This window comes from Microchirus variegatus, assembly GCF_963457635.1.
Source record: "Microchirus variegatus genome assembly, chromosome: 14".
NCBI lineage: Eukaryota > Metazoa > Chordata > Actinopteri > Pleuronectiformes > Soleidae > Microchirus > Microchirus variegatus.
In genome coordinates this window covers 21435101-21454901 of record NC_139815.1, presented here as the reverse complement: position 1 = coordinate 21454901, position 19801 = coordinate 21435101, and the positions used below count along the sequence as shown (strand labels likewise).

General features: G+C 42.5%; 1 protein-coding gene across 1 annotated transcript in view; it reads right to left on the bottom strand.

Moving 5' to 3' along the window:
* The window catches only part of LOC310936599 (SH3 and multiple ankyrin repeat domains protein 2-like), a gene marked incomplete at its 3' end in the record, with an annotated part of 136329 nt that overhangs the window by 69943 nt on the left and 46585 nt on the right, over positions 1–19801 (bottom strand). Inside the window, exon 10 of the mRNA XM_083900677.1 lies at positions 2111–2552. Within this exon, the coding sequence (XP_083756803.1) occupies positions 2111–2552 (442 nt within the window). The remainder of the gene's footprint in view (positions 1–2110; positions 2553–19801) is intronic.

Below are 19801 nucleotides of genomic sequence, written 5' to 3'. Positions count from 1 at the left end.
GCTCTACGCTGGTTACCGTTTAATCCTTCACCAGTCACATGGTTTCAGACGCAAACACACACACTCCCTCTCCCTCTCTCTGTCTTAAACGACACGCTTCGTACATACAAGTACACATATTTTAAACTCACGCATTCTCAAAGTGTCTGTAGGCAACCATAGCGATGGTTGCCATAGCGACTGTAGGAAGCCACAATCTTTTTAGATGGCAAGTTTCCCAGAAGAGTTCGTCACACACACACACCATCACACCATCGGGTATTGGTGGGCTACGGATGTACCGCAAAAACTGTATGTTCGGTAAATAAAAGACGCAGTGATGGGGGATCAAACCCACAACTCCAGTGATGAAATTCAGCCAGACCACGTCAACACTTTTTTTTTTTTTTTGTTTCTCACTTAACGCTGCTTATAAAGATAGATTCCTCTTGTACATTGACAGCTCTTTGCACTGAGACACCGAGGTGCTAAAAATCTAGAACCTTGTTTACACCAAAAGTACACGGAGCTTTAAGGAAAAACATCCACATCAATCCATCTGTGTTTGAAAACAGATCAATTCTGCTCTGGAAACACGGCTCGTCCACTTAAACCAAGCGTCTGTGCTTTATTTTATTTGTATTTCGGGCAACATGCACGTTCACTTACCCTGCATTTCCCCTAATTATCTTTGTTACCCGTTACTACCAAATAAAATCATCAGAAGAAAAGTTAGTTATGTCTGTATTTATATAGAACTTTCATACCCATTCACATGCTGCAACACGGGGTTAAGTGTCTTGCTCAAGGACACGTAAACTAGCAGAGCCAGGAATTCCACTCACAACCTTCCAGTTGAAAGACAATTCGACCTACCACTGAGCCACCATGGCTCAACCCTAACCCTCCTAAAACATACCAAAAACTTTAAAAAGTAAATTTTATATCAGAAAATTACGTTTGATGCTTAAGTACAATACATGTCATAGACTTTTAGACTTTTACTTAATATTATTTTTAAAAAAGTGACTTCAACTTCCACAAGTCAACCGATACTTGTACTTTTACTCAAGTTTAGTCAAGATTCTTAGTTCTATTAACATTCAGTAAACAGTAAACATGAAACGGATTCACTTTGCGCTTCTGCAATAAAACAAGCTCTCGTAATTACGTTTTTTTTCTAAATACTTAAAAAGAACTGCTGGACTTTTACTAGTAAACGCCGCCTTAACCATCACACACAGCTCAGGACACTCATCTCCTCCGAAGCAGCAGCGTCCTCATTACTGTGGTGGAACGATCGGTGAATTCTAAAGAGGACACTGTAACCAGGTTACATAGATAATCAGGTTAACAGGGTTATTGCGAACATGTGTGTGTGTGTGTGTACTTCTTTAGGACACTTTCTGGTATAAACACTGACCTTGTGAGGACCAAAACATGGTCCCAATGAGGCAGAAACTCATTTTTGAGGAGCTGTGCTAAGATTTGATTTATTTGTGGTTATAGTTTAAGGTTAGGGTTAAGGCATTAACTGGTTATGCTTAAGGTTAGGGATAACACTTTCTTTAGGCTGGATGTCAATGCATGTCCTTAAAAGGATAGCTGCATGAACCTGCATGTGTGTGTGTGTGTGTGTGTGTATATATATATAGCAGGACACAGAAAGGACAAACGGGTCAGTGAGGAGACGGATGTGTCACTGAAAGGACAGACAGTCACTATGTGATGTAACAGTGAAGGTGACTGAGTCTTTAAAGTACATTAGAGCTGCAACAATCAATCTATTATTAATCTATTTTGATAACCGGTTGAAGCTTTTTTTCATGATTAAAACAAGATTTCTAATTCACCTTCTTTTATATTTTTTTTGTTTCTTTGCTCCACATAACAAAGAAATTCTTATTTTGGTTTGTGGACAAAAAGAACATCGTCATTTCCAGGTTTGACAAACACTGATCAGCGTTTTTCTAACATTTTCTGACATTTTATGGACCAAATGATTAATCGAACAAAATAATTGACAGATTACTCGATTAAGAAAATAATCATTAGTTGCAGCTCTAAAGTATATACCAGCTCGTGTGTGACCTTTGAGCTGGAACTGACACACACACACACACACGCTCACCTGGGATGCCGTTGTGAGGGAAGAGCACGCCGTGCCTCCTCCCCCAGCCGGCTGAGGGAGGGCGAGCGGCTGCGTGCCCCCCTCCCCATGGTCCGGACCACCACGGTGCCATTGGGGCTCCCGCTGGGCATCTGCTGGAGCAGCTGAGGGGACAGGCTGCGGTGTAACGCTGAGGAGCCAGGCTGCGAGTGACCCTGCTGGGAGACCCTGTGCGGGTAAGCCTGGGCGGGTTGGTGCGGGGCCCAGTTGGTGGGAGAACCGAGCTGCTGCTGCTGCTGCTGCTGCTGCTGATACTGGCTAACGTTTAAGTTGTTGTCACTGTTGGAGCGCAGGAGCACACGCGGCGCCGACAACCCCGAGGGAGACTGGCTGTTTCCACCGCTGTTGCCAGACGACTGACCTCGGCGGCGCTTGGAGTACGCTGGAGCCTCGCGGAAAGGCACTGCAAAAGAATAAGAGAGAGAGAGACGTAATGTTATTAGAAACTGCTATGTTTATTATTATTATTATTATTCTTTTTCCGAAATTCCATGCTGGAAAACTCACAAACGGTGCTTTTCAGACAGGCACGGTTCTGGTTCTAGTTCTGGCGCCTCAGAACCTTGGTGAACCTTTCTGGCGAAACCAGCCAGTGTTCACACCGGTTTAAGAGCAACCAAAGTGGGAGAATGTTAATCTGCTATGTTACTCAGGCGGAAGTAAACACAACCCTGCCCTCAATATTTCCTCTACTTTCCGCTTGTCTTCATGACCCTGAATATGACACGCCCACTGGTGATGTCATGGTTCGCAGGAAAGAACCAGGTATTTCTTGGTTGGTAGGAGTAGGAGGGGCTAAAAGTGAAAAAAACAACAACTTGTTTTTGGTCATCTGGTGTTAGGTTCAGCGTACGTTAATGTAACTGGGTACACAATAGGTTGGGACGATCAAAAAGGTCACGATGACCTATGCTCTAAACCCAACAGGAAGGCCGCCATCTTGGATTGAAGGTCCAGTTTTGGGTGATTTTGCACAAACGGTATTTGATCGAACTTGTCCTAGAGCTGTAGTTTTCAGTAGTTTCACAAAATGCACAAAAGTGTGTTTGTTTGTTTCTGCTGGGCGTTTTTACAGCAACAGGAAGAGTATCTCACCTTGGAGAATCAGGTGGTAAAGGAATAATTCAGGATTCGTGAAGTGTGGCTGTTTAAGATGCTCTTTCTTGTTGTGTGGCTTCTCTGAGCTTCTTTTCTGATTCCAGCCACATGACGAAAGACCACACTCATAAAACCTACAACAGCCCTCGTCTCTTAACTCGTCGTCAGACAGCATTTTATGACAAGAAACTGAAGCTAACGTCGCTTTGTAAAACCACTCACTCCCCACACCACAGGACCACACTTCAAAAAAAAACCCCAGTGCTTCTCTGTATCTACTGATAAATGTAGATTTAGTCCACACGTTTTGGTTTTTTTCTCTGCTTTATTTTTTTCGGGGGGATTTTATAAGGCCACAGTGACCTTGATCTTTAGGAAATCACATTTTAGATTTTGGTGGTCAAAGTTTAAAGATGCAATAAAGTTTACTACGGGCACAAAAAAAACTACGACGTCACAGTGACCTTGTCCTTTAACCACCGAAAATCAATTTGCAGTCAAACTTTAGTTTTAAGGGATTCACTGGATTCCCTCTTGATCAATGAGGACGAGTTCTTGACCTTTGACCACCAAAGTCTATTTGGACATATGGACAGAATCTGAAAACATGCTGCCTCAGTCAGGCCTCATGCTGGGTATGATTACACACTGGTACACTCATTAAAGGACAGTGCATAATCTCATCAACCATCGACCGTACAAGACCCATTTTTTGGCCTTGTGAATATTTAACGTCTTTAAATTTGAAATACTGTATTTTCACTTGTACTTAAGATGATTCATTCGAGAGGTCAAAGATAAAAGTTCAGTGTCATGTCACAAAAACACAAATTTGGCCATCGACCACAGGCAGTTGTTGCCAATGGTGGAACGGCAACCTTTCCACTGAAAGCATGGGTATGTGCAGCTGCACCCTCAGAGTCTCTCACCAGAGGCCAGATTTCAATCAAAACAAAGCAAATGTATGTTGAACATCTGTACCATCTGATTCCAACGCAAGTAAAACTGTACCCATGCTCCAAAGTTAGTAATAGATGTGAAAAAAATTTGAGAATTTGCATCCAAGTGAAGCATAAAAATTGAGCAGGAGCCATGCGAGACGCGCGTCTCAGATGCGATTCATGTGAGTGAGCCCTTCATCATTTCTAAAGAGACAATGACATTATCTTTTTATCACTGTTTCAATGTCTGTCAGCTTCACACAGGGGGGGAAAGTCCTGGCATTTAGCTGAGCACAAAGGTATATCATGTTATTCACGGCAGTTTTCACAGGTAAATCCTTTGTAAAAAAAAACAAAAAAAAACAGTGCAGTAGCTCATTAGCAGACATGTGAACAACAGAGTCTAACCCTGAGGTTAAGTAAGTTAAGGTGATACACAGTTTTAAACACATGTTCTTTGATCAATCCATCACACAATCCAAAGTGTCTCTCTCTTGGGGCATCCACACCAGAACCCCCCCCCCCCAAAAAAAATGACCGGTTCGGAATGGGAAAAGTGGCTCTCGAGGGAACCAATAAATACCTGGTTCTTCCCTGCGAACCGTGACATCACCAGTGGGCGTGTGTCATATTCTGGGCTGTGAAGACGAGTGAAAAGTAGAGGAAGCATTGAGATTTTTGACAGTGTTGTGTTTACTTTCGCCTGAGTAAACGCGGATGAACGTCCTCCCACTTTGGTTCCTCTTAAACTGGTGTGAACACGGGCGGATTCACCAGAAAGCACCAAGGTTCTTTGACTTCCATTCATCTGGACAAGCCTAAACCTGAACCATAACCAGTTAAAGCCTAATGCCTAATTAAGTCCTGCCTCATTAGGACCAGGTTTTGGTCTCCACGAGGACTACTGCTCCTAACAAGACCGCTCTTCCTCTGTGACCATCGTTAACATGACTGGAGTTGGTTCCTGTACGCTCTCGTTCACTCGCTGTGAGTGACTATGTCGATCTGAACCAGTAATAGAGGTTGGCCTTGATTTCCCTTCGGATATTTTTCTCCATTACACTGTGAGATGACAAGCTCACAACTGCCAGTCGCCGGCTCTTGTGTTGCAATTACACCAGAGCAGAGGGAGCAGCGGTTGAAGACGGCCTGCGGCCATTCCAATAAGCGTCTCCTGATAATCAGCTGATTAACCCAGTGGAAGCAGGTTAGCGCCGTCACACTTTACGCTGTGCTGTGCTGCAGAGTCCTGAAGCCTGGACATCTGACGGGGAAGGGGAGGGGTTTACTGAGTCATTATCACTTCTTTCCTCAGACTCATATCTCAGACTTTCTCTCTTTCTGCAGCCGAAGTGTTGATAAGGAGAAGAGGTGCAAACATCTAATGAGGTAGCACATACTCTCCGAGTGCGTGTCTGTGGTGTGATGTTTCCAGCAGATAAACACAAACTCACATACTGACTAAAGTAAAAATGAGGATGCGTTGTTGAAACAGTCCAAGCATCTGATGTAACAGCAGAAAAAACCTCAACCCCATCTCCTAAAAATTGACTTTCCCACACGACCAATCTGTTTCCCAGTTACATTTTTTATACGGCATCAGCTTTGAACCAAAATTTTGTTTGTTAATACAGACGTCCAGAAGTTGATAGTGTTTTAACCATTTTCTTATTATGAAAAGTGTTTCCCCAGCTGTGAAGGCCTGCTGCCCGACACACTTCAAAAAACACATTGGAGAATATATATAAAACGTGTGATGTGTGCTCTAGAACTGTGGTTTGCTGTGCGGCAAATGTCGTGGCACATCGTTCCATCACCGTCCCCTCCTCCTCTTTCCGGTGAGAGTTTGCCTCCTATACTTGTGAACTACATGACTATTGGTGACACGTCACAAAGAAATGTCATCTGGGAGAATTCTTTAGGAAAAATAAAGGTCGAGAAGGCTACAGAACGCTGTTCTCAATCTATATAATCTATATGAATCCATATAATTACAGCCCTTAGAAGCCAGAGTACACTGAAGCTCATAGACTGAGCAGTTACAGGAAAACTCATTCCATGTCACTGTGTTTAGGAACACAGCATGGTTTTGCTTAGCGATAGCTATCCATTAGGAGCTGAATCGATACTATGCGTGACATCGTCAGACTGCCGGCCACTGATTGGTCAGAGAGTGTCGTCACTGGACGTGTCACGAGCAAGACGTACAACGCAAGAATCAAACGGAACAATACTGCTAAAGGCCTGCGATCGCAACCCATTCAGCCGTATTCAGGAAGTAACTAATAACTAGTAACTGATCTTTTTTACTGAAGCTGAAAACAAGGTCATCAGAGATGGCAGACTTCAAACCCCATTCACGCAACAAGCTTCTGGCGGCCTCTGTTGGTCATATTGGCAAGTGCAAGTGTGAAAGCACAAACAAACAGACAGACACACAGAGCCACCAAAAACCCAGTGGGAGTGAAGTAACAACTGCTTTACAAGTCACCAGTCACTACTTTTGTGTGTGTCGCATGTAAAACAAAGTCATGCCAGTTTCACGCAGCCATGCTATGACGACTCTGCCCACGTTGAGGAGGTACTACAGTAACAGAAAACCGATGAAACTGTGTAGAGTCGCGCCGTGCCGAGGCGTGGCAGGACCATGTAGTGGAAAAGCGCCATTTGACTCTAAATTGGACCATAATTTAAGAAACGTATGCTATATTCAAAGCATTGTCAAACAAGTTTACACAATGCTGATCAAGACCATGAGCTCCACACGTCCAGCTCTGATCCCCGCTCACAACTCAGAGAGGCAACACTATCGCATAGTTGAGGGAGCAGGACTGAGGAAAGAAGAATGAATCCCCATCAAACTGTTTCAATGGCTGCTGCTTCCGTCCGCGTTGACATAAAACAAATCCCTCCCTGTGTGCGACATGAAAACGAGATCTACAGTACATAATACGACTATACCGAGAAACACAGAGAGAGGCGTGTGGAGCTAATGGGCTTAATCAGCATTGTGTGAACTCATCTGACAACGGTTTGATTGTAACAGACGTTTGTTTGCATTTAAAGGGGAAATAAGTAGTTTATAGTGCCATCTAGAGGAGAGGCTGAAATTTACAACAAAGACCTGCTCCTCTGCTCACCCCCTCCCTTCCCTGAGCGCTACGGTATCCTCAGCTGGTCAAATGTCGTCCTCGTTGTCTTACTCCGTGTCAGCAGATGAGGTTCGTGAGGCGAGGGAGAGGGCGGGCTACCGCGGCCGTAGCAGACGAAGCGGAGAGAGAGGAGGCGGGACTTCCGCTACAAGTAAAGAGACGCTTGATTTGTTCTCTCGCGTTTGTCCTTACAGGCTCCGGTAGAAACATGGCGTCTCGCTGCTAACAGTGGCTATGCGACCGCGGCCCGCGACCATGTTATTTTACATGACTTTTTGAAACACTACGAAAATGAAACAAAAACTATTATACAGCGACTAGACAATGCAGGAGCACATCATATGTATAAAAAAGTGGATTTTGGGTCATATAAACCCATAAATACTACACATTGTCCCTTTAAAAGTGACAGACTGCAGCTTTAACCGATTCAACTCGAGGTCCATCTTTACTGTAACTATGAGCTACGGCTGTTTCCCATGTTCTTAGCTGATGAAAAACATGCACTATTCAAAATAAAAAGGAGACCATGATACTAAGATAACACGAGGTTGATCACTTAGACTTTTCTCGCAAATCTGAAAGAAAAGCTTAGTTCTCTGTTCCAGTATTGTTGTACCCAAACGTGGTCGAAATTGTGTCCTTGAAGCCTGGAGAACACTTTATCTTGACATGGGCACGTGTGTGCGCTTTTCAAAGTCACTTTCTATTTTCAGCATTTTTGTTCCAGTTTCATCTTTTAAATATCATTTGTATTCATTTACTGCAAGCAGCACAGTCACATTGGCTCTTTAGAGCTGTTGTGGTGAAGAAGGGTTTAATTCCAGTTAGTTATTACAAAGATGATTAACTGAAGAGTCAGTCATGTTAGTCTATGGGAAAGCCCGCTTGCTGCTTCCCCTTTAACTGACGAGTCAGTTATTAGTTTCAGGTCTTCTTCATGATGTCGAATTTGTAAATTATTTAAAATAAATGATATGAACGGACACCGTGTGTTTTTGATAGGTGGTATTTTCCAATAGTTGCCTGTGAATTTACACTTGCAATATATACGTCAACATGCATCGGCGTAATCGAGAACATTGAGGCTCGGAAACAGTCGTTTATATTCTTATGGGTGATGTCACTGACACTCGGTTGGACTGAGGCATCTGTGAGGAATTCTGTGTGTGAGTTCTCCTCACGTCTGTGTGTGTGTGTGTGTGTGTGTGTGTGTGTGTGTGTGTGTGTGTGTGTGTGTGTGTGTGTGTGTGTGTGTGTGTGTGTGTGTGTGTGTGTGTGTGTGTGTGTGAGAGGGTTTGGATGCTCCAGCCTCCGCCCACAGTCCATGACATGCAGACCGGGGTTAGGTTCATTGATAATATGTGTGAAAGTGAGTGTAAATGGTTGCTTGTCACTGTATGTTGGTCTTGTGATGAGCTGGTGTCCTGAAGCTCAAAGAATATATATATATATATATATATATATAAACAAAATCCCACTACACAATACATCTCTTCTGCTATTGAGTTGTCAAATGTGTAAATTACTGTTCTGTGACACAGCACAGTCAGCAGGGATGCAACGTTGCGATGATTCATCATTTCCATTAAATGTCACTTTAGTGCCGCAGAGAGTTCTTTTTTGTGGAAAAATAAAATAGAATTGTGGATTCAAATTGACAGCTGTTTTATTAACCTATATTCAACTGCTTTTTATCACAAATATCTCAACAACTAACCACACAATTAGCAACTCAAAGCGTTCAGGGTGAGGACGACAAACTCAGCATCAGAAAAGGTGATTTTAGTGACTTTGAACATGGTTGTTGTTACCAGATGGTCCTGGTCTGAGTATTTCAGGAACTGATCTACAGGGATTTTCATGCACAACTATCTCTATGTTTTACGTAGAGCTTAAATCACCACTTGTTAAAACCAGATTAGGCAGAGGCACAAATCAAATGAAGTACATCAGATTCTGCTCTTCCACACCGCTGTACCTAATAAAGTGGCCAGTGAGTGTAAGTTTTCATTTTTACTTCATTAACACTGAGCTGGAAAAACACTAGAGGTGTTTAAAGACTAACATAAAAGACTAAAATATTACAGCTGAAATGACCTCACTTTAAAGCTTCACTCATGTCCATTACATTGAGTTTATAATAACCTACATCTGATGAAAGCCAATGATGCAGCTCAATGAATCTAACACTGGCACCAATTAGTGTTTCTGTACGAGGACGTTAGTTCTATGTTAATAATAGCAGCAGCAGCATCAGAAGTGCCTGTCACCTCGCGGAGCGCGCAGATTGTTTGGCAGCCTTCCCGCGTCTGTGCGCCGCACAGCCCGCTGCACTGAAGCGACTCTCCGGCTTCATTGAGAAAACGACAGCGGGCGAAGCAAAGCGACGCGGTTTTCACGGTGCAGAGCGGACACGGAGTGTCGAGGAGGCGGCGTCGGGTCCGAAGGTCTGGAGTCACATTTCAAAAAACTGCGATGCCTTCTTTTCTCTGGACATTTTCCGACACAATTATTGTTTAACCTACATTACGCATCGATCTCCCTTCATCCTCACAGACAAACCACAGATCACAGTAAAGAAGAGGAGGAATCAGCTGCTGCTCAGCACTTTTTTTTTTTTTTTTTTTTTTTAAATATGGGTTTAGTCTCACTTTTCTACCTGGACGTCACTCCGCGCCCAGCTGAAGTTCAGGTGAAGGTTTTACGCGTTTGAAACAAAAAGCGCCTTTAGTTTCAAAATAAATAAAATAAAAAGATTTATTCTTACCTTCCTTCTTTAAGGCATTGATGATGGACTTCATTTTTTACTCCTTCGCTTTTACAAGGGCGCAGTTTGGCGGTTCGTAAACATCCCAGGAAATGTTCTTTCTCCTTTTCTTATCTCCGTCCCCAGACTTTCCCTTTCAGCACCGCGGACAGCGACTCCGCGGAGAGGAGCTGCCGCGCGCGCGGTGCACGTGATCCCCGCTCACACCTCTCGCCGCCTCCCGCCTCACTGGTTAAAGCCAGCGCGACCCCCACCGCCGCTGACACTCACGTGAGCTCATCGGCCCCGCCCCCCAATGTCCCAGCACAGAGGTGGAACAGTAGCAGGGGCGTTTGGAGGGACTCTGCGCGCTCCTCAAGCAAATGGGGACCCGACGTCCCAACATTCAACCAAACCGGCACAGATCGGCTTGTGAGGAAAAAAAAAAAATCTGCAATCCAGTCGTCCCTCCTTATGCCGCTTTTCCACTACAAGGTCTCGGCATGACAAGACTCGCCTTGGCACGGCACGGTGTGGATGTTGGTTAGAGTTTCAGACGTGTAATAAATAGTTCTCAGCAACAAAATCTGTTGACAACAAAGAGTCCTCTACTTACTCCTCTTAACCCAAGTCATAAAACTACAGACTTTCACAAATCACACAGGATGTAAACACAATCTTCTCCCCATGTCGTACATTCACAGGCTGATATCAAAGATCGTCCCATCTCTCTCCTTTACATAAAATACAGGAAATAAAAACCGAATGCAATCAAATTTGTAATTACAGTCTTTTTCACTGGGTGCAGAAATAGCAGCACACACACAGTTGCCTAGATATAGTGAAGGTGCTCTTGACGACAGTATGATTAGGAAAAAAAGAAGAAGCTTTGCTTTATTGGCTAAAGAAATAAATATATAAGATATTCCTTGTTTTTTATCGCAAATATCTCAACAACTAACCACACAATTAGCAACTCAAAGCGTTCAGGGTGAGGACGACAAACTCAGCATCAGAAAAGGTGATTTTAGTGACTTTGAACATGGTTGTTGTTACCAGATGGGCTGGTCTGAGTATTTCAGGAACTGATCTACAGGGATTTTCATGCACAACTATCTCTATGTTTTACGTAGAGCTTAAATCACCACTTGTTAAAACCAGATTAGGCAGAGGCACAAATCAAATGAAGTACATCAGATTCTGCTCTTCCACACCGCTGTACCTAATAAAGTGGCCAGTGAGTGTAAGTTTTCATTTTTACTTCATTAACACTGAGCTGGAAAAACACTAGAGGTGTTTAAAGACTAACATAAAAGACTAAAATATTACAGCTGAAATGACCTCACTTTAAAGCTTCACTCATGTCCATTACATTGAGTTTATAATAACCTACATCTGAAGAAAGCCAATGATGCAGCTCAATGAATCTTAAAATAAAGCTTTGCTTTATTGGCTAAAGAAATAAATATATAAGATATTCCTTGTTAATGTTCATATCTGTTGCTGTTATGTTGTTACAGCATTTTAAAATAGAAATGTGATTTACCAGATCTGAGGAGCTAAAACTGTTACTGGCAACACAACCAACAGATATTGACCTTGTGTAAATATTACAGGTTATTTAAAATCTAAATTGTTCTGGATGTAGATACTGAATGTGCGTATTTATGCATGGTATATATGGCACTTCTACATTACTATACCACCTTAACATGTGCGGAGTCATGATAGCACAGCTATGCTAAGTGTCAGACTTGCACAGCAGTGTTTTTCAGTGCACTTGATCATTAGAATCAGTTAATCAAAAAGATTTAGTTCTGTACTTCCTCCATTACCGGAGCGCAGACTCCGTCTGACACGGTCACTGAATTGATATACAGTGGCAGGGGTTGTGATGCTGGAATCAGCAGTGCTGTCGCTAAATACGTCAGACTCCTCCTGTTAAATGTTGGGATTTTAGAAATGTTGGAGATTAAGGCACATTTTCAGGATTTTTAACTGATCTACAGTTCATAATTTTACTGTTTCGTTGTGACGACGCTCTCTGACCAATCAGTGGATGGCAGTCTGACGTCGTCACATTTAGTATCGGCTCAGCTTGCTTGGAACCTCGACAGAGCAGCTACTAAAAAAGTACCAGGTACCAGGTACTATCATTACTGGAAAAGCAAAAAAAAAAGTTTTGCCGTGCCGGGACTGGGTAGTGGAAACAGTCACTGTCCAGACAACAGTATTTTACTGTAGCTCTTCAAACAGTCCTGGAGCAGTTTAAATGTAAATGCGTTCACCGTTTTGCTGTTTAATTTTGTAACATTTATTCAATATCATGTGTGACTTTCTAAAGTGTCCTTATATGCAAATTTTGCAGGGTGACCTTGAAAAAAGTTTACTCTCAAATGCTCTTCTCCCTGTTTCTAAAGAAAGAATCACTGATTCATTGCCATTATTTGCCAGAGGAGGTTTTTGAATTAAATGAGAAATGGTAATTGGTGCCTTTTTGTATGAAACCTGATCATGAGACGGTATCATCATGAACAAATAAAATACTATGTAGTAGATCTAGGTTTATCATGGGGCGTGATTCGTTTTTGTCAGTGATTTTAAGATCTGATAAATGAATCATCATTGTTTGTGAAAATGAATCAGATCAGTGTTTTCATTTCTTATATTTCCTTCTGTTTTTATAACCTTCCCATGCACCATGGATGACATGATATCAGTCAGCAGGGAGCAGGGGACAAAGCTAACGTCAAACTGGTGGGTAGCTTCTTGGAGCAACAACTCCCTTGTGTTGCTAGGCAACTCAGCTCCATACATCACATACTCTTCATTCACACACCTGCCTGTGGTACTGTATGTTGTATTACAGTATACGTGTAGATACTTGATGACTCGCTGCATGTTCGTCGACACGCGCTCTCGCTCTGTCCCAGAAGTTCAAGGCAGACGTGTCTTCAATCTGTATTCTCCTGAATGGCCATCAGGGGGCGACTCCACAGGTTTGTGGAGGCGTAAGTCTTAGAGATCCATCTAGCATCCATTTCTCAGATTCATTCCTCCATCCATCCATTGATCTATCATCAATCCATCGACGATCGCATCATACTTCCATCGTATCATCCATCTACTGTATTTATCCATCCATCATATCCACCCATCCACTGATCTATCATCCATCCATCTATTATATCCATCTAACATCGCATCCATCCATCGATCCATCATATCCACCCATCCATTGATCCATCATCATCCATCGTATCATCTATCACATCCATCTGCCGTATTCATCAATCCACCATTGATCTATCATCATCCATCTATCATCACATCCATCCATCCATCCATTGATCTATCATCCATCCATCCATAGTATCATCCATCCATTAATCTATCATCTATCCATCTATCATCACATCCATCCATCATATTCACCCATCCATTGGTCTATCATCCATCCATCCATCGTATCATCCATCTGCTGTATTTATCCATCCATCATATCCACCGATCTATCATCCATCCATCTATTATATCCATCTAACATCGCATCCATCCATCATCATCCATCGTATCATCTATCACATCCATCTGCCGTATTCATCCATCCACCATTGATCTATCATCATCCATCTATCATCACATCCATCCATCCATTGATCTATCATCCATCCATTAATCTATCATCTATCCATCTATCATCACATCCATCCATCATATTCACCAATCCATTGGTCTATCATCCATCCATCCATCGTATCATCCATCTATCCATCCATCACAGGTTTAATATATTTGGTTATTACTGTGCTCTCCCTCTCTCTCTCTCTCTCTCTCTCTCTCTCTCTCTCTCAAACACACAGAGATTCATGATAGCAGGTCATTTTCCGTCACTGCTGAACCGTGTTCATCAGTAAACACTGCTCACATACATCGCTGCTGCACGTCATGTGGTGGAATCTAATTTTGTTACCAGTCATTAAAAAGTGACAAGTATAGAAAGTATATACAGTATATAATGAATATATGAGAGAGATCACACTGATCACTTTTTTCCTTTTTTACTTCCTAACACAATGGTGAAGATGGGCTCCTTCCTGTATTCACTGCTGCAAATACAGTATGGATGTCAGCGTGTGTGTGCGTGTGTGTGTGTGTGTGTGTGTGTGTGTGGCACATGAGGTCATACAATGTCAAATGGACGTGGATTTCTCTAAAATCTGTGGATCTCTATAATATAGAGATCCACAGATTTTAGAAACATTACATTATATGTAAATATGTCTCCAATTATAGCTGGGGTCACTTTTAAAAGACATCCAGCACCTCTCATTTATTTATTTATTTATTCATTCATTCAGTCATTCATTCATCCAACGGTGACTTATTTATCAGTGCTCTTACAGGGATCAGCTCATTTGGGGGCAGCTCACAGAAAACTGTACATCCTGCAGTAAACTGGGAATAGATCAGTGTGAAAGTAGTTAAAGTGAAGTTAAGAGTGTGTCCCGTCTGTATGTGTGTGTGTGTGTGTGTGTGTGTGTGTGTGTGTGTGTGTGTGTGTGTGTGTGTGTGTGTGTGTGTGTGTGTGTGTGTGTGTGTCCTCGCTGCCAGATTATCACACTCTGACAGCAGGTGGTCTAATACTCCCATCTGTCAATCATTCTTACACAGGATTACTGCTGTATGCAGCGGAAAAATATAGCATATCTTCCACAGACATCCTCTCAATCTGCAGTGCATGTGTGTGTGTGTGTGTGTGTGTGTGTGTGTGTGTGTGTGTTTCCCCCCCTCATTTAGTGCAAAGACACATGAACACATTGTGTTGCATTAGGGGGTTAAACATGTTTTGTAGTATTGTTGTTGTTTTTTGGCTCAGCTCCAAAGGTTATGTATTATTGTCTGCGGGGCAGATGTGAACATTTTTTTTTATCTAAATTGGAAAAACACATGACGAGTTGTGAATTAATGGAGAAAAATTGTGGATTAGCTGGACTGGTATGAGGTTTTTTTTTTTTTTTTTTCTTTCTCCTTATCTCCATTTCAGAAAATGGTCTGTCAGTGTGAAAACAGGACTTATTGATTTCCCAATCAGCTTTTGTAATGTTTCCAGTGAAAACGCCGTGCTCACGCTCACAGCGACGGCCTCGCAGTCGCAGTGTTTCCGCTCAGAAAAATTGCATTCGCACACAAACTTAATGAGTTCTCAATAGTTTTTCAGAATGTTTGTTTTTGACCAAATCCCCAACACTCACGTCACTCACGAGTGTCCTCTATTTGGGACAAAAACTCTCATGAGGAAGAGTGGACGGTGACGGAGACATCTGACAGATTATTATTGGGGTTATGAGGAAATACTGGTGAGTTTTTTCCATGCAGTCCACCAAAGTTTTGGGAAAAACCATGACCTCAACACATTCAAGACCCAAAAATAGTTACCATTAACCTCATTCTCTCATTTACACCAAAGGTGCCACCAACACTAAAAACACACACGTCTGACAAATGACATATTGGTTCAGAAAATACTTTCCCTGTGAAATGAAACAGACTCTGATATTTATTTATCATCCCCTTGCACTTAAGCTACTTTTATGTGCAAGTGAAACATATTAAAATTGCCAACAGAAAGTTGCGAGTGTTGACATTCATTATAGGTGTTAGCTTTGGCATAAACTGTACATTTGTGGCTCTCTGCACCTTCAGAAACACATTTTGATGGGAAAGTTGAATCATTTACAGGGTTTAATGTTCTTTAACTTGCCAATGTGTCTATATTATTGTCTCCTTATAACGTAACACATGCTACTACCAATGCATCACCTTGTAAGACCACTGTATTGAACATGGTGACATGTCTCCATGCACTGCCCTGGACTGTGTACGTCAACAGCTTTCAGCTACACACACATATATGTAGGTCACATAACCAGGATGTCGAGCTACATACACAAATGGTTGTCATTGTAATTTAATGTTCTCCTTCACCAGTCACATATGTAGTCCATATGTCGGCTGAGTTCTGACAAGCAACACCATCAGACCTGAATGAGGGAGCGGTAAAGTATACAGCATACTATATATATATATATATATATATATATATATATATATATATATATATATACAATAATGAAAATTAAATGCATATCTTTATTTATAACCTACATTTTACTAAGCCTTTAAAACTTATGCACTGCCGTTTTAACTTTGCAACCAAAATAAGGTTGCATTTCAAATACGATTGATCGATGCAATCCTGTCTATTAAATTGTGTTCACCTTGTAATGTTAACATGCATTGATGACTTGTCAAGCTCAGCTCAAGCTCAGGACACTAAGGTCAGAGGTCACACACTCCATATTCCAGAGTGGTGCCCATCACTGGGTCTCTGCTGTGCATTTAAAACCACAGTTCATAGTTCCAGCATATCTTTCTGTGTCGTATCTTTCCTGACAGGAAACGGAAGTTTGAAAACGGCCCACTCTCCTGCACCAAAGTCTACAGAGAAAAAAAAGTGTGTATTTAAGTCAAGTCAAGTAACTGTTGTTTATATCGCCCAGCGTCACAAACACAATTTGTCTCGAAGGGCTTCACAGTCTGTGCGGCAAAGGGACACCCTCTGTCCTTAGACCCTCACATCGAGTTCCTTGTACAGGGAAAAAAATGGGAGAAACCTCAGGAAGAGCCACAGAGGAGGGATACCTCTCCCTGGACGAACAATCTAAGGATTTCAAACACTGTCAATATCACAGAAAACCATATTTAAACTCGATGATGTTGGAGAAACAATGCCTGTGTGTCTGATTTCCTCTATACTCTTTGTTATGAGGGTGTGAGCAGTTAACACAGCAACACAAACTTCCTGTTCCTGATTCTAACAGCGAAATAAAGCAGCAAACATTTCCTAATCATATTGTGCGCGCTTAAACGACTGAACATTTTATTGGGTGAGCCCTTTAATTTATTGGCTGAATTCTGTTTTCCTTGTGTCTGTGCTGGCAGCCACGTTTATAGAGAAGTGTGAGCATGAGCTGAACGTTTTCCCTGGAGGTGTTTGTGGGAAGCGGTCGCAAGAATACGATGGGATGGATGGAAAGACTAAACTGAAAAGTGGTCTGAAAAGGAGCTGTGGATCCTTGACTGAACATCAGATCACAGAGAAGGAATGTATTGAATGTCAAAGGTCAAATCATGACACACACACACACACACAAAAACATGATAAAACAGCAGATTTCTGAGGCACACAAACACACACACACTTAAGGCCACATTATACTTCTCCGACTGCGTAATGCGTTATCCGTCTGCGTCACCACGTAGACCACTCGAGCCTTTATACTTCTGCGTCGTGGTGACGGATAGGCGCTGCAATTTCCCGCCCGATCAGTAGGGGTCGCTGCGCAAGGTTGTTGTGCATTTGGCTACAGTGAGCAATGGCGTCCGAGGGAGAAAGACTGTTGTTGTTGAAACAGTGGCCGTTTGTCACTTTTCTGTGTCCCGGAACGCAGTTTTAAGATAATTTGAGGCGAGAAATTGGCCAGTTAGAGTCTAAACATGTGCTGTGTGTGTTAAGATATGACGTATTTATAGTTCGGCAGCGCAGAAGTCGGCGGGGATCAACTCCGCCCTCTGTGGACGCTCGGTGCTCACTGTGACCCGGCACAGAGCAGCTTCGCTCGGCCTGTCCTGAGGACCAATCGCAGCTCTTGCCGTCTCCGTTGTCCCTTGACGGAGTGACGGACACTTAAAAAATATTCCGTGCAGCCGGAGACGACGCAGAGACTCTACAACAGGTTCTGCGTCGACGCAGAGGACTCTGCGTAACCTACGCAGAGCACTTACGCAGGAGTATAAATTGGGCTTTACTTGTACAGCACACGTAGAAAAACATGTATTCCTCTGGCCTATAGCCTAACAGTAAACTAAACCTAAATCTATATCCAACCCTAAATCCCTTGGCATAAAACCAAGTCTCATCCCTCAAAAGGCCCTTTAAATTTGCAAAGACCAGCCACGACAAGGTCAAAACGTCCCCATGAAGACAAGTTTGGATCAAAATTCTAACTCATAGCTGACTTAAAACATTTATATACACAGAGATAAAGACAGAGAGAGTTCAGGGTGGGGCAGATGGTGTGTGTGTGTGTGTGGGGAGGGTTACCAACCTTTGCTGCAGGCTGAACCCATGGAGTCCTGGACTAAAGACGCCCCATCCTAAAACCACGCGTGACGAGGCGTGAAGCTACGGAACTAAAATGTCCGAACATGACGCGGCGATTACGTCCGACGACCTCAGCGCCGTAGTAACTAATCCTGTTTATCGCTCAATGAAACCGTGTGAATGCGTTGAGGTGGAGGAGATGTCGAGCGGACTGGGGGTTTCTTTTTTGATGGGGAGGGTGTGGGGTTTAATCCCGCACCGCTGCAGTGTTCCATTTAGCTCTTCATGAGGTCACTGTCATGTGAGGCCCGGCTGCTGCTGGGCGGCGTCCATGAGAGAGGGCAACAATTGCAAGATTACATCTTTCGATTAGATTGTTTTTCTCTCTCTCTCCATTCATTCCCCCTCAGCCTCATCTTTCTCCAGACTCATTTGTATTTATTTATTTGTTTTGTTCATCCTTTCTCATTTTCCCTGAGCCCTTTTAATCCCCGAGCTGTCCACGAAACTCCACAAAGTATCCAAAGCATCAGAGTAATGCTGTGCTGTGCTCACTTCACTGCGCCCTTTGTTTGAGTTTTAAATGTTACAAAGCCGTAAAAATGACTTGTGGACGCTTTCTCTAATCAGGTGCTAATTCTGAGTCTGTTGCCGTTACCAACCCGCCTCTCCACAACTTCTGCGGCAACCAAGCAACAAAGGTAATAAATAGGATGAAGGAGAAGAAAAAAAAAAAAGAAATCATGGAAATGGTTCAAAAACTGTTTTTGTCCTCCATATATTTATGTTAGTGAGAAATCGCTCTCGCGTTCTCACCTCCCTCTCGTTCCCTCTTGCACACAGATGCGAGTGAAACAACTCACGTCTACTGTTCACTGTGTAAACGAGCAACAAACTAAACAGCCAGATTATATGAAGACTAAATCTAACGGAAAACGTCTAAAGACAATCGATAAAATGATGATCAGTAACTGTAAACAAACACAACTGTAGCCCAAAGGTCACTGAAGAAGTCCAGTTTCTGACTCAAAAACAGTGGAGTCGGGAGATCAAGGTACTAACGATAAAGACATTTCACAAATGCAAGAGTCATAATGATGTATAACTAACAATAACTAAATAAAACCAAACTGATCAGTGTGAAAACTCCTACCCACAATGACAGAAAACATCGTTGGAAACCTTTTTTTGAAATCTACAATATGTAGATTTAAAGGTGCTTTATGTAATAAATCTAAAGCAACTGGCCATAAAATCCTCCTAATATGTCACAGAGACTCAGGAATAATGTTCATATAACAAACTGAACTCACCAACAACAACAGTACAGACAAAATATTTGCATTAAAAAAAAATATTTTGCAGACTGCATCATGTTTATGTTTTGGCATGTGGCGCCACCTACCGCCGTCTACCAATCATTGCAGTCAGTAGAGTCTCAGCTGCAGGAGCAACAATGGGTTGCCTTTATGTCAGAAAACGAAACCTAAAAGACCTCGGTATTTTGAATTTGAATTGGCCACATTCTTACATATGGCACCTTTA